At 47.6% G+C, this 12,913-nt stretch overlaps 1 protein-coding gene across 24 annotated transcripts in view; it reads left to right on the top strand.

The window, feature by feature from the left end:
- TENM4 (teneurin transmembrane protein 4) overlaps positions 1–12,913 on the top strand; it is a 1,939,017-nt gene that overhangs the window by 1,742,482 nt on the left and 183,622 nt on the right. For all 24 annotated transcript variants that reach the window (XM_089331772.1, XM_089331875.1, XM_070076074.2 and 21 more), the window contains 2 exons: positions 6,471–6,685; positions 8,302–8,512. In XM_089331772.1, the coding sequence (XP_089187898.1) occupies positions 6,471–6,685; positions 8,302–8,512 (426 nt within the window). The remainder of the gene's footprint in view (positions 1–6,470; positions 6,686–8,301; positions 8,513–12,913) is intronic.

The following is a 12,913-nucleotide window of genomic DNA, read 5'->3' as shown; positions in this document are numbered from 1 at the left end:
ATGTATTCCTTTACTATCTACCTAAAGTAGCATAACTCATAAAAACTGGCATTAGGAGAGATGTCTGTGCTAACAGGCCAGTCTGGTTGTCCTTCGAGGCAGTATGGCAGCCATCCTTTCTGCCTCCGCTGTGACCTGCTTTATCTTTTTGTTCCTGCAGTCTGCCTCCAACCTTCACTGCTTCCATATTCTCTCTCATCTTTTTGGAGTCATGGCTCCTGAACCTGTCTATCCTCTCAAAGATTTGCCTTCCAGCCATCAGTTTGGTTAATAGGGTGGCCTATGCTTGGCTGGAGTTTCTACTTATGACCTCTGAAACTCTCAACTAACTTTAAGGGATTTTTGAACTGGGGGCACTTCCACAAAACCAAACCTGAACCCCTACCCACTATTTTGAGGGGCAAAGCTAGTTCTCTCCTTTGCAAAGGTCTTAAGAGTTAAACTATTGAAAAATGTATACTTTCCTTTCCCATAATAGGATAAGGAGGGATGTAGCATGAACAGGTCCAAGGAAAAGCTCAGGTTAGGAGTCAGGAGCCCTGAGTTCAAGTTCAGCTATTGCCCCTGAGCTATGGTGTGACCTTAAGCAAATCCTTTGAACAGACATTCAGGGTTTCATTCTCTCCTCTATAAAGGGAGGATGCTGAGCTTGCTTCTCTCTGAAGTGCATTCTAATTAGCAAGTTCTTCATGTGAAGTCAGTAACAGAATCATCATATGACTAACCCATGACTACAAAGTTTTTTTAATGTTGGCCCTGTCCATGGTCCTGCTTATGGCCTTGTGATGCCCACGTAAGATTATAGTGCCAGATGCCAGATGCTGTGGCTGAGTACCATAAAGTGAAGACTGCCTTCAGACCAGCCTGTCCAAACGCAGATCAAAATATGGTTAACCCTCAAGAAATTGATAAAGGGTCTCATTTAGTTAAAATGTCTTTTCTTCCTTCCATGATCTTTATCAGACATTCTTTCAATAGGAGTTGTATCTCTCTGAAATCTCCCACTCTAATGAAATTAGTTTGTGGGTTGCTTAGGTTTTGTTTAGTTTTTCCCAAGGAGCAGGAGGTACAGATAAGAGACAAAATAAAATTGCACTAGCTGATTGGTTTATTTTAATTGGAGTATTTTTGCTTAAAGGGATTATCTGTCATTACTGATGCAAATGGAAATCCTGTTTACAAACCCCTTAAATGCAATGCAGTGCAGGAAAGTGGTCAGCATCAAAAGCAATTACTGTGACGAAAAATGCCTCAGTCTGGAAAAATGGGACAAAGCTTCCTATAGTTTATGTGAGACTGCATCGTTCTTCATTTTTTCTTTTTCTGCCCCTAGCCCTGGTCAAATCAGTGTCGTCCAAGTTTATGTTTCAAATTGCAATGCTAAAAACCCAGTTCCTTAGACATTCCTTAAGGGGAAAAGTCTTTCACCCTGATGTGAGCGCCTATTTTTTGGCCCTTCTGATCCCAAAATTCAAAGCCCCTGCTCCACAATGGCATTGTGGTATAGAAAGAGGCACAGTGCGCCTGTGGCAGACAGCTCAGGATTTGGCTCCTGACCTTTCCTTTTATTGGCTTCTGTTCATTCATATCAGTCATTCCCTCTCCTTTGGCCTTAATTTGCCCCTCAGTAGAACAAAAATGAGAATACCTATCCTATTAAAGCCTAGTGATGAAGAGGCACTCAATCAGTGTTAGCTCTCATCTCAGCCACTCAAATCCCAAACCTTTTCATATCAGTTATTAAAATCCCAGAAATCCAGGCTAATTAACATATACCCTCCCAGATCTTTGAATATTTTTGAAGGATCTATATTTTTTAATTCCACAAATCAAATGTATGATAATCCCCACATTGTAAATATCCACCCTGTCTTTGAGAAGATCATTCAACTGTAATTCATGCCATGTTTTTTAAGTGGCTGTAACCATTTCAGGATTGTTATGGGGCAGAAACCAAACACAGCAGCTTTTCAGCATAAAGCCACAAGAACTTGTGTTATGCATTAATGGCGAAGGGGAAAGAAGCATTGAATAAACAATCATTTCTGATGGTTGGATTGGTGGGCTAGGAAGAGCATTTTCTTTCTGCAGTGAAATCAAAATTGCCCATCAGTTTGAACCATGCAAATCACTGCACGCAGGCTCAGCTGGGCTCTCCAAAATGGAACAGCTTATTTTGATAACCAAATAAATTTCAAACAGTTGCTAAGGAAACTAAAGGATTCTTTGTGCAAGTTATTGCATTGAAGAGAACCAAAAAAGTGGAGGGAGGGGGAGAGTGTTAGTTGATGAGGAATTTAGAACCTATATAGACAGGTGTCGGTTCAGCCAAGTAACGGCTGTGATTGGGAAGCTCGTGGAATTTCAATTCTTCCAAATCTTCCTTGTTTGAGCCATCAAATCATTTCAGCAATTTGCTGAGAGATTTTTTTTTATAGACATGATTGCATATTTTCACAGCATTGCTCTAGGGAGCTTAAATCTGTCTAGCTGTACAAAGAAGAGGACTGTTACCAGTGGAACCTTCCCTCTGAGATCTCATCATGCTGGCGGGGCCCCTGATTCTGAGCTAAGCTCTTTGTACTGCTTGGGAAGCCTCCGGGGACACCCATGGTGGTAATAGTGTTCTCCTCGTGATTGTCTCAAGGCCCTGGCTGTTGCCTTTAACTCTGGGAGAGCTCTTGGCAGGTTTCTAATTCATAAAAATGACCAACTTCATGCACCCTGGGATGCCAGGAAGTTCTTAAATGGGCCTCGTATATACTTGAATCGAGCCTTGATTTTTTTTTTCCCCCTGCTGAGGCTATGAATTCAACTGGGCTCTTGCTTTCTAAGAGGGTCAGTGCACCCTGCCACCAGCGAGAGTGTCTTTGTAGAGTTTTAATGAGTCATTCATCAGTTTAATCCTCTGAGAAGCCAAAGTCTAATAAATAAAGAAGAACCCCCAATGACTTCCTCCCAAAATGGCTCCTTAAGCATTATGAGCCTCCACTAGGTGTTGTGAGAATTAACTGAATTAATGAAGATGCCTGCCAGGGTAGTTGGAGCTCATTAAATGCTCATTAAATACTACTAGTAATTCTACTACTCGTAGTTCTACTACTTCCACCTTGGCTACTACTCATGCTACTAGTATTTATCATTATTTTCTGGAATGTAGGTAGAGATGAGAAGAATTCTATGCACAGGACTTTTCCCTTCCACCTCTACTGTGTCCCCTCTCTCGCTCCTCCGCCATTGGTGGGACTTGCTTTCTAGTAAGATACTTACATCCTAGTGCTTCTGCTTGGTGCTCAAATATTACAAAGATTCTTAGAGGATCTGGAAGGAGGAAAGCAGTGAGGGTTTCTTTTTTTAAGATTTATTTATTAGGGGCGGTACTGTGGCATAGCAGGTAAAGCCACTGCCTGCAGTACCAGCATCCCATATGGGTGCCAGTTCTATTCCCGGCTGCTCCACTTCCAATCCAGCTCTCTGCTGTGGCCTGGGAAAGCAGTAGAAGATGGTCCAAGTCCCTGGGCCCCTGCACCCACATGGGAGACCCTGAGGAAGCTCCTGGCTTTGGATTGACGCAACTCTGGCCATTGCAGCCACTTGGGAAGTGAACCAGGGATGGAAACCACCACCCCCCTCCTTCTCTCTCTGTTTAATTCTGACTTTCAAATAAATAAATAAATATTTTTTTTTTTTTTAAAAAAAGGAGTCTGAATTATAGACAGAGAGGGAGAGGGAGAGAGAGAGAGATCCTCCATCTGCTGGTTCACTCCCCAAATGGCCAAAACAGCTGGAGATGGGCCAATTCAAAGTGAGGAGCCAGGATCTTCATCTGGATCTCCAAAGTGAGTGCAGGGGCCCAAATACTTGGGCCATCCTCCACTGCTTTCCCAGGCACATTAGCAAAGAGCTGGATGGGAAGTGGAGCAGCCAGGACTCGAACTGGTGCCCGTGGGGATTGCTGACACTGTACATAATGTCTTAACCTCCAGCACCACAGCACCGGCCCCAGGAGAGAGGGTTTCTAATAGGGAAGAAAGCAGGGAGCTGTTTCCGTCTGCCAGCCCTCAGCCCAGCCAATCTCCTGCTGCTTTCTCAAGAACCCAGTAAAGGTGATGGGCAGAGCATCCACAGGGGAAGAGCTGTTGACTCTTCTGCCTGCACAGCGCCCATCCCATCCCTGCGGTTGGTTCAGTGTGAGGACGCCTGGGGGCCAGAGGCCCTCACAGAGTCAGGTCCTGGTGGGGTACACCCTGGACCAGAACTCGCTATCACACCAAAGTTGATTTCCCTCTCCTAACAGACCCACTAGGGAAATACTAGAGAACCAGAAACGTCCCCACGGCCACCTCCTCGAGGATGAGTGCTCGCTCACTCCTGCTCCTGGGGCCTTCACCCTGGAAAGGGAGGCCTGGGCTTGGCCTCCAACCTGGAAGACTACAGAACTTGGCAGAGACCATTGCTGTCTGCCGAAACTCTGCTCACTGGAGGAGAAAATGGACTGAGCAGGCGTCTTCAGCAGCCTGCTGAAACCCAGAGCAGTTTTCCATTATTTCTTTCCAGCCATAGGAATTATCTGAATGCAGACAGTTCTCAAATCCCATCATCTCTGCCTCTCGCCTACTCACAAAGGAAACGAGTCCTTGGAATTAGCGGCACTGTGCTGCGTGCTTGGCGATGTCTAGGGGCCGAAGGTTTAAAATGCATCCTGCTTTGGTTCCTACTCCCCTTAGTTCTCCTCCATGGTGGCGTTAGAAGCTGAGGGCATGCCTCATGTATTAGCAAAGGGCTTGGTAGTAGAAACCCACTGATCAAACAAGGAGACCAGGTACTTCTCACCCATCTTAATGCCTGTGAATTCGGCTCCTGTCTTTGAACTTTGTGACCCCCAGTATGGTGGTTCACGTGTCTCTGTTTCCAAGGTAAGAGTCTGGGGCACATTCCTCCCATCAAGGAATGAGATGCAAACTTCTTCCCATGCTAATGACAGAACACCAGTGGGACTTGTACTGATAGAGCGTGCATTTTAACTTTTTTTGTTGGCACATTTTTAATTAAAATAACATTTAACAGTTTGAGACTAAAAACCTGATGTTTCTGCCTAGGAGTTTATAAGGGAATGATAACATATGGAGAAGTTTAACATTTAAATTGAATTTTATTATTTAAAACAGTAAAATATTTTATGACTACAATGTCCTGCCAAGCTCCATTTCTGCATCAAATGTGCTTTGTAAGGAGTCTTACAAAACTAGAAAGGGGGAAAAAAAGACATTTTAATTTCTTATTCTCCAAATGCTTTTCATAAAAAGTCCCACAAATGTGTTTTCTTTACAAATGAATTCTTGTTCTCGAAAGGCTGTCTTCGATCATCTCAAAGGACAGAAAGGACCATGGAACCATGGAACCAAGCATCCAGGGTGGGTCCTGTGTCAGGACAAGCAAAGTACAGTCTGTTGATTTGGGCCTCTCCTATGCTAAGGGTGGCCTCCCAATGTCCCTGCAGTCTCCTGCTGCCTCCTCACTCCTCGGAAAGGCTGGGAAGGGAGTGGCAGGAAGCTGGGGTTCCTAGTGTGAGTGTTCGGTTACTAGGTAGAGCAAGCGTGCTAAGCAGCCTTCCTTCCTGACACACTTGTGGTGCCCACAGAAAGCCGTCACACTCCTGACTGGGAACAGAAATGGGCAAGAGACTTGACTCCTGATGCCCAGAGCGGATGCTGGGCACAGGGTTGGGGGCCTGGGTTGGAAGTCCTGGTGTGATGCAGACTCTGCGGACGACCTTGGGAGATTCTCTCACCTTGACCTGTAGTCGCACACAGATGGTGTCCACCCATCCAGAGACCAACAAGTGGTCTTCAGAACCATTCCACCCTCTTCTCCCTGTCTCCCAAACCATCTCCCTGCCCCCAAGCACAAGCCCCTCTTGGAATTCGATTTCCAATTCAAACCCGAAAGGGTGAACTTTTAAAATGCCTTACCCCACCCCAGTCGAGCTTCCCGTTGCTGGAGGAAGGGTTCTCAGTTGTGAATTTTCTAACAGCACCTTGCTTCCTCTTTCCTCTGTTTCACCATGCAGCCTTTTACACACACACACATATGCACACACGCACACACACACAGAATCACAGCTACTCTCATGTAACTGCAAATGATTATTTTTAGGATCAAAATATATCTTCACATACTGTGGAATTATGCAGTACACAGATGGCCCTTAGGGAGGACCCACACTGCTTTGGAAGAATACATATTTTTAGCAGAACAATTGGAGCATCACTAGGGGGCAAAAAAATGTTCTGGACCTGGCCCTTCTCCCGCTCCCCTGGCTGTGAGGGGGTGGGGGTGCAGGGAGCTGGCAGCAGAGCCTCGTGGAGGAGTGAGGCTGGGCAGGGCCTGGGCATGCAGGTGCTCTGGGCCCTGGATTCCCACATGGCTAACACCACTGCCTTTGTCTTCCCCTCCCTGTGTCTTGCCAGGGAAGCCCAGTAGCTCCTTTCCAGAGGACAGTTTCATAGACTCTGGAGAGATCGACGTGGGGAGACGAGCGTCCCAGAAGATTCCTCCTGGCACTTTCTGGAGGTCTCAGGTGTTCATAGACCACCCCGTGCACCTGAAATTCAACGTGTCCCTGGGAAAGGCGGCTCTGGTCGGCATTTACGGCAGGAAAGGCCTCCCTCCTTCACACACGCAGGTGAGCAGAGCCCCACGTGCCCGTCGGTCCCACCTCAAATCATCACCCCTCGTCCGGACGCCCAGCCTGGATCCTTGAGCCTGAGGGGAGTTGGGAATTTCATGTGTTTCATAGCCCGTTCAGCCTTTGCCCCTCTCGGACCCTGCCTGTCGGAGAAGAAAAGTTAAATCCATGGGGCTTCTCAAAGGGAAGGCATTCGGTGAAACTTCCAATAGCCTTTCTGCTATCACCCACTCTCCTAAGTTAAATTACCCAAGAAATGCGATCGGGAGAGGGAAAAAAAAAAAAAACCCTCATGTGCTTTGGAGTCAGAGCTGAATTTGAATTCTCGTGTTATCAGCTGTGTAACCTTGGGCCCATGACTGATCCTCTCGGAGCAGGTTTCCTCATCTATAAAATGGTGATAACAGCACCCACTCTGGCAGGGCTGTTGTGAAGAACAACAAATAACATTTATAAGGCAGCTAGTGCAGGGCCTGGCTGAGAATAGATGTGATTTCCCGAGTCTCTTGAATTCCTTCTCGCCTGCAGGATTACACATTTACCAAGACACATGCACACCAGAAACCCTGCAGAAAACTTGGCCAGGACGGCTGACATGCCACCAGTCGTGGTTGGGTGAGGAGGGAGAGTGGCACAAGGCCTTCCTAGCTCTGAAATAGAGTAATACAAGCCCTTAGCATCCGTCTGGCATACCCAGGTCAAGTGCAGTCTTCCCTGCCCCATAGTTATTGATGGTTTGCAGCTCAAGGCTTAACAGACACATTTACCAAAGATGGAGCCACAGAACCACAGAGGGAGCCCAAGCCTTGGTGACTTGGCAGAGGTGCCACACCCAGCCCTGGATTTCAGATTTCTGGAAGGTTTTAATTGAAATAGAAGCAGTATCTGCCTTTTGTTTGTTTGTTTTTTAAATCTAGACAGATAACTACTCAGTTTGCTTGCTCTTCAGCCAGTAAGACTTAACCGCCTACCTGTTGTTAACAGTGGGCGCTGGTTCCTCTGGACTGTCACGCTTGCAGGCCCAGATTGTATTTGAAACGGTCTGCAATTATCGACAGAGTTCTGAGCTAATCCAGTGTAGTTCCCCTAAAATTGTTCCTTGAAACTGGAGCATTTAAGAAAAGCCCATTGGAAAAACAGATAAAAATGAACTTTCCATTTGCACAGGGCTGATGTTCAAATCACCTCCAGAGATCCAGCCCCTGTCCTGGGAACCCCTCCCCTCCCGTCTACCCAGATGCCCATCACTGCTTGCCTGGGATTCAGATAGTCGTGCAGAGGCTGGGTCTCTGCTCACAGACCCCACGGTGACTGAGCATGGTTGTCCTGGTGCAAACTCGGCCAGGGAACAGTCACCCACACAACACAATTGAAACAAAGCTGAGACACACAAACGCGTTCACTGAGCACAGCACCCTCAGAGGAGAGTCAGGAGACTGGGAACAAAATGGGCTCTAGGAGAAGGCAGGGTCCGTTAGCAGCCTCCGCGGCTTCAGCTGCTCTGTCTCTGCTTCCTGGGTCCTCCATGGCAAAGCCTGGAGAGGGAACTGGGGCGGGAGCAGGGCTGATGCTCATCATGTCCTCCCCCCTCCCTCTTTCTCTCTCTGCTATAGTTTGACTTTGTGGAGCTGCTGGATGGCAGGAGGCTGCTGACCCAGGAGGCACGGAGCCTGGAGGGACCCCAGCGCCAGTCTCGGGGTGTGGTGCCCCCATCCAGCCACGAGACCGGCTTCATCCAGTACTTGGATTCGGGAATCTGGCACTTGGCGTTTTACAACGACGGGAAGGAGTCTGAAGTGGTGTCCTTTCTCACCACTGCCATTGGTATGAGCTCTACCCTCTGGGTCTCTTGGGGCTGGGGGAGGCTTGGGGCCATTGGGGGCTGATGCCTACTAGGGAATGTGTCTTGCCTGGAGGGCTGGGTGCCAGCTGGAGTCCAGTGGGAGGCTGTCCTCACTGGGCTTGCTGGACAGGGAAGACGCATGGGGTACAGAGGAGGGAGTGACAGGCGGGGCTGGCATGGGAGCCCAGGGTACCAATAGTTGCATTGGGCAGGACTGACCACATGAGACGGGACTCCCAACGACCAGCCACACAGGCAGCATCTGTCTTAAGGCTCTTGGCTGCCACCTGCTTGTCTCGACAGCCTCACTTGGTTTAGCTCACTCATTGTTGGTGCCTCTGCTTTGGATTTTGACTTGGGCTTTTGTTTGTGTTGTTCTGCTTTGGGAGCCAACAACCCCTGGCAGGGGTGATGAAAGGAGATGAAGATCTGAAGGGAGGCTGGCGCCAGCCCTGCAGAGAGCTACGGGGGCAGTGCAGTTATAGTAGGGGATGTCCTGTTCACAGACAAGGCACATCCTGACGTGAGAATTGGGTCTTAACAGCTTAAGGTACCCCTCACAGCAGAAAGAGGGACTAGGGCCCAGTGCACCTTGGAAGCCAGTGGCCATCTCCGTAACCTCATCACCCCACTTGGAAGAATTTCTCTTCCTTGCCAACACATTCCGTAGAGTCTGTGTCCTGCTCCAGGATGTGATGGGCGTGGTGGTGCAGGTCAGAGACGTTCTAGATTACACCAGAAACACTACAACACAGCCTGGCAAAAGCTTCCCTTACAGGAAAATAACTTATAGAAAAAAAGAACTCCATTACCCAGGATGCTGGGGTGGGCTCACGGGAAAGTTCTATGTGTTTTAGCGTTCACCTTGAAACTCTGTCTCTGTCCTTGGCTGGGAGGGCCTCTGACGTGCAAAACCCGAGTCTCATGGAAACCTCTGAAGCTTGTACCAGATTTCCAAACCTCGGGAAGGCTGTGGTTCTTCCTTGGAAACAGCAGTCGTTACTTTCTGGCTACCTTCCTCCTATTTGCAACTTTGCCCTCAATGTTGAGTCAGAGGCTATTTTCCCATTACATGTGGGTCCCGATTAATGAGCTCCCACTCTGAATGCTGCCCAGTATTCTACCCTCCTGGCCAAGTGAAGGAGGTGGCGGCCACTGGACTGGCTCCTGCTGTCGGAGCTACCCGTATGAGCCTCTGCTCTCCAGGTATCGGAAGAACAGGGACTCAGCACTCATCCTGGCCCTGATGGGTGGTGACTTCCACCCCCACCGTCTTGCTGTGAAGTGTGTGGACAGCGTGCCCCATTGTGAATCTCTCCTGCCACCTGAGGTCCTGCCCTTGCATCATTCACTTAAGCTTTCCAACTTTTTGTGTCTGAAGATTCTGGAATTTGGGGCTGCTGCTTCCTGGGTATGGTCATGTAGAGGCTGGGGCATAGACCAGCTCCCTGGCACTGGGGGCTCAAGGAGACTGGCATTCTGCAGGGTTGGTGCAGGCATCCTTTCTCTCTGGACACAGCGAGGACATAACCACCAAGCTGGTGGTGGTGCCCGAGTTACAGCCTCATGGTCCCATAGTCTCTTTGCTCTCAGGCAACTCCCCAGGAATATGGCACTTACACAGAAGCACTTTCACAGTCAGCATTTCTTTTAATGACTGAGTATAAATAAGAAAAGGTGTTAATATGACCCCCAAAGAAAGATACTTTTATTTAGGATATGCATCTTGGAGAAATAAAACAAAGGTCTACAGTAAGGTCCCTTGGCCAATTCGTGGCTTGTCAGAGCTTGCTGACCTGTTTTGTCATAACTGGGGAGATGGTCTTGCTCTTCCCTCCAGCTCCTCTGCTCTCTCCAAATGATGAAACCTGGCTTCACTTCCTCTTAACCCTATAGTGTTTTTTTGTAAGCAAGACAGAGAGAGAAAAACAGAGAAATCTTCCATCTGCCAGTTCATTTCCCAGATTCTTACAACAACCAGGGCTGGGCTAGGCTGGAACCCCATCTGGGTCTCCCAAGTGAGTGACAGAACTCAAGTACTTGGGCCAGAACCAGCTGCCTCCCAGGCTCTGCGCTGCCAGGAAACTGGATTGGAAGCAGAGTGGGATCTCAAACCCAGATCGCCTCCTGTGCGTCCTTACCGCTGAGCCAGATGCCTGTTTTGGCACATATAGGCTGTGCTGTGCTGCTCAGCTTTTAAAGTGCTCATGACCCACCCAGGGGTCTTGGTAAAATGCAGATCCTGCTTCAGCAGGTCTAAATGGACCCAAGTATCTGTACCAGTGACACTGATGTAGCAAGAAGTTAGAGCACTTTGTGGATGCTCCCAAACACTGTTGAACAAAGGAATCGCTCGAGAGGTTGGGTCAGTCAGCATCCAGGTCCCTGAATTTCTCTAGAAATTCTGACTCAGTGGCCTGAAGCAGAGACTAGGAACTCTTGATTCTGATGTTGTGTTGTCCAAGCTTGGAAAACCAGTACCCCATGAGAACCATATTCCATTCCTGCCTTCCCTTACTGTCCCATTTGGCTCTGTGATGGTGGAAAGATACGTCACCTTTCCAAGCCTCATTATTCTGGCCTGGAAAATGGAGGAATAATAGCACTTTGCAGTCCCCATTATGAAGATCAGAGACAGGGGTATTAAGGGCCTAGTACAGGGTTTGGTCACCAGCAGCACTGGACAACTAGAAGGCATTCATGTTCTCTCCCATCCTCCTCCCTCCTCCACCTCCACCTCCTCCACCTCCACCTCCTTCCACATTCCTCTGGCTGCCTTTCTGACCTGTCTGTCTCCCTTCAAGCTGTGGTGATTGTTTAATGAATATTGGTTTTTTTCCCTCTAATACAAAAACAGACCAATTCTGAAGTTGCTATTAATCCCTCTTTCCCCAAGGGTCCCTGGCGTTGAGTCTTAGCTGTCTGTGATCGTTACCTGTGAGCTGTGAGCTGTAATTTGTCTTGGCAGGTTAATTAAAAGTTTAGGTCTTGTTTTAGTGAAGTCATTAGGGTCCCAGTATACAATTGTAACTCTTGGGTTTGCTTAACACAGCAATTGGAATATGACCCTCCCTCTGTTACATGGCAGAGTACAGATCTAGAATTTAAGAAGATCTGAGATGTCAGAATCCCGAGTATTTATGTCTGTTTGTAATTAAGTAACAGGAGAAATAATTGTGTTTAATTTAACAAATGGCTATATTGTGTACATTTTTTTGCTTTTCCCTCCATTTAATGCAATCCAGCTGATGACTTTAAATTAAACGAGTTTATCTTTGCCGTGAAAAAAATCTGAAAGCACTTTACAATCTGTATACACAGATGTGTCCACACAGAGACCTGATGTTGACAGAGCTCCCATGACCACATCCCCCCATCACACACACACACACACACACACACACACACAAGCACGCATGTGCACGCGCACACAGTCTCACCACCAGAACTACACACCTTTGAGAAGAAAACATGGTAGCTCTTTTTGGAGATAACCATCTTCTCCCCTAACATGTGGACATGCAGAATCTGAGGGTCCTGTGTCTGCTCCTGGCTACACTAGGGAGCTGGGTAGCCCTGTTGACCCCAGGAACTGAATGAAGTTGGACAGGGCTGGGATTTTTTTTCTACCAAGGGCCATTTGGACATTTGCAACAGCATTTGTGGGCCAAAATTATCAACTTAAAAATTAGCCTGCTTTAGAGAGTTATTGGATTTTGAGGTCCATCTGCAGTGGCCTTGGCAGGACCAGACAGATGATTTTGTGGGGCTGATAGGGCCCACGGGTCAGACATTCCCCACCCCTAAAGTAGAGGGATGTACCACTGGATGAAATACAACTTACCCATTGCAGTTTTAAGGATTTCCACAATACTACTGAAGGCTTGCAGTAACTCCATGAGTTGATAATTTATATTTCTATGACCACACTCCTACTGGAGACAGGAAATTGAGGTTCAGGGATATTGAAAGAAAAACTGGGATGGGAATTTCGCTCCGTTTGACTCCAAAGCCTGTGCTGTTCCTTTTTCACAGTTTGCTTCCTGCTCAGGATCAGGCTTTGTTTTCTGGTAATACACTCCTTTTTCCCATCTGTTGACTCATTCAACAAACATTTAAACAACACACACTGTGTGTTGGGAAACCCGCTTAGCTCTCTTCTGTGTGCAATTCAACCCTCAAAAGAGCCTTAGACAATAGATTATTTTGATCTCAGCTTTGCAGATGAAGAAATGGAGGCTCAGGGAGGGAGTTTCACTGTCTTGCCCAAACTTAAGGGCAAAGCCAGGGTGGAAGCTTGGACTCCGAGTTCCATGCTTTCCCACTACACCATGCTCTCACTGTTTGTCAGGTTACTCCTGAATGTTTTATTCTCCTTTGTA

The sequence above is a fragment of the Oryctolagus cuniculus genome, chromosome 1 (assembly GCF_051225735.1).
Source record: "Oryctolagus cuniculus isolate XC-2025 breed Fujian yellow rabbit chromosome 1, ASM5122573v1, whole genome shotgun sequence".
Classification (NCBI taxonomy): domain Eukaryota; kingdom Metazoa; phylum Chordata; class Mammalia; order Lagomorpha; family Leporidae; genus Oryctolagus; species Oryctolagus cuniculus.
Note: the sequence above shows the minus strand (reverse complement) of the source record. Positions and strands in the feature narration are given on the sequence as shown.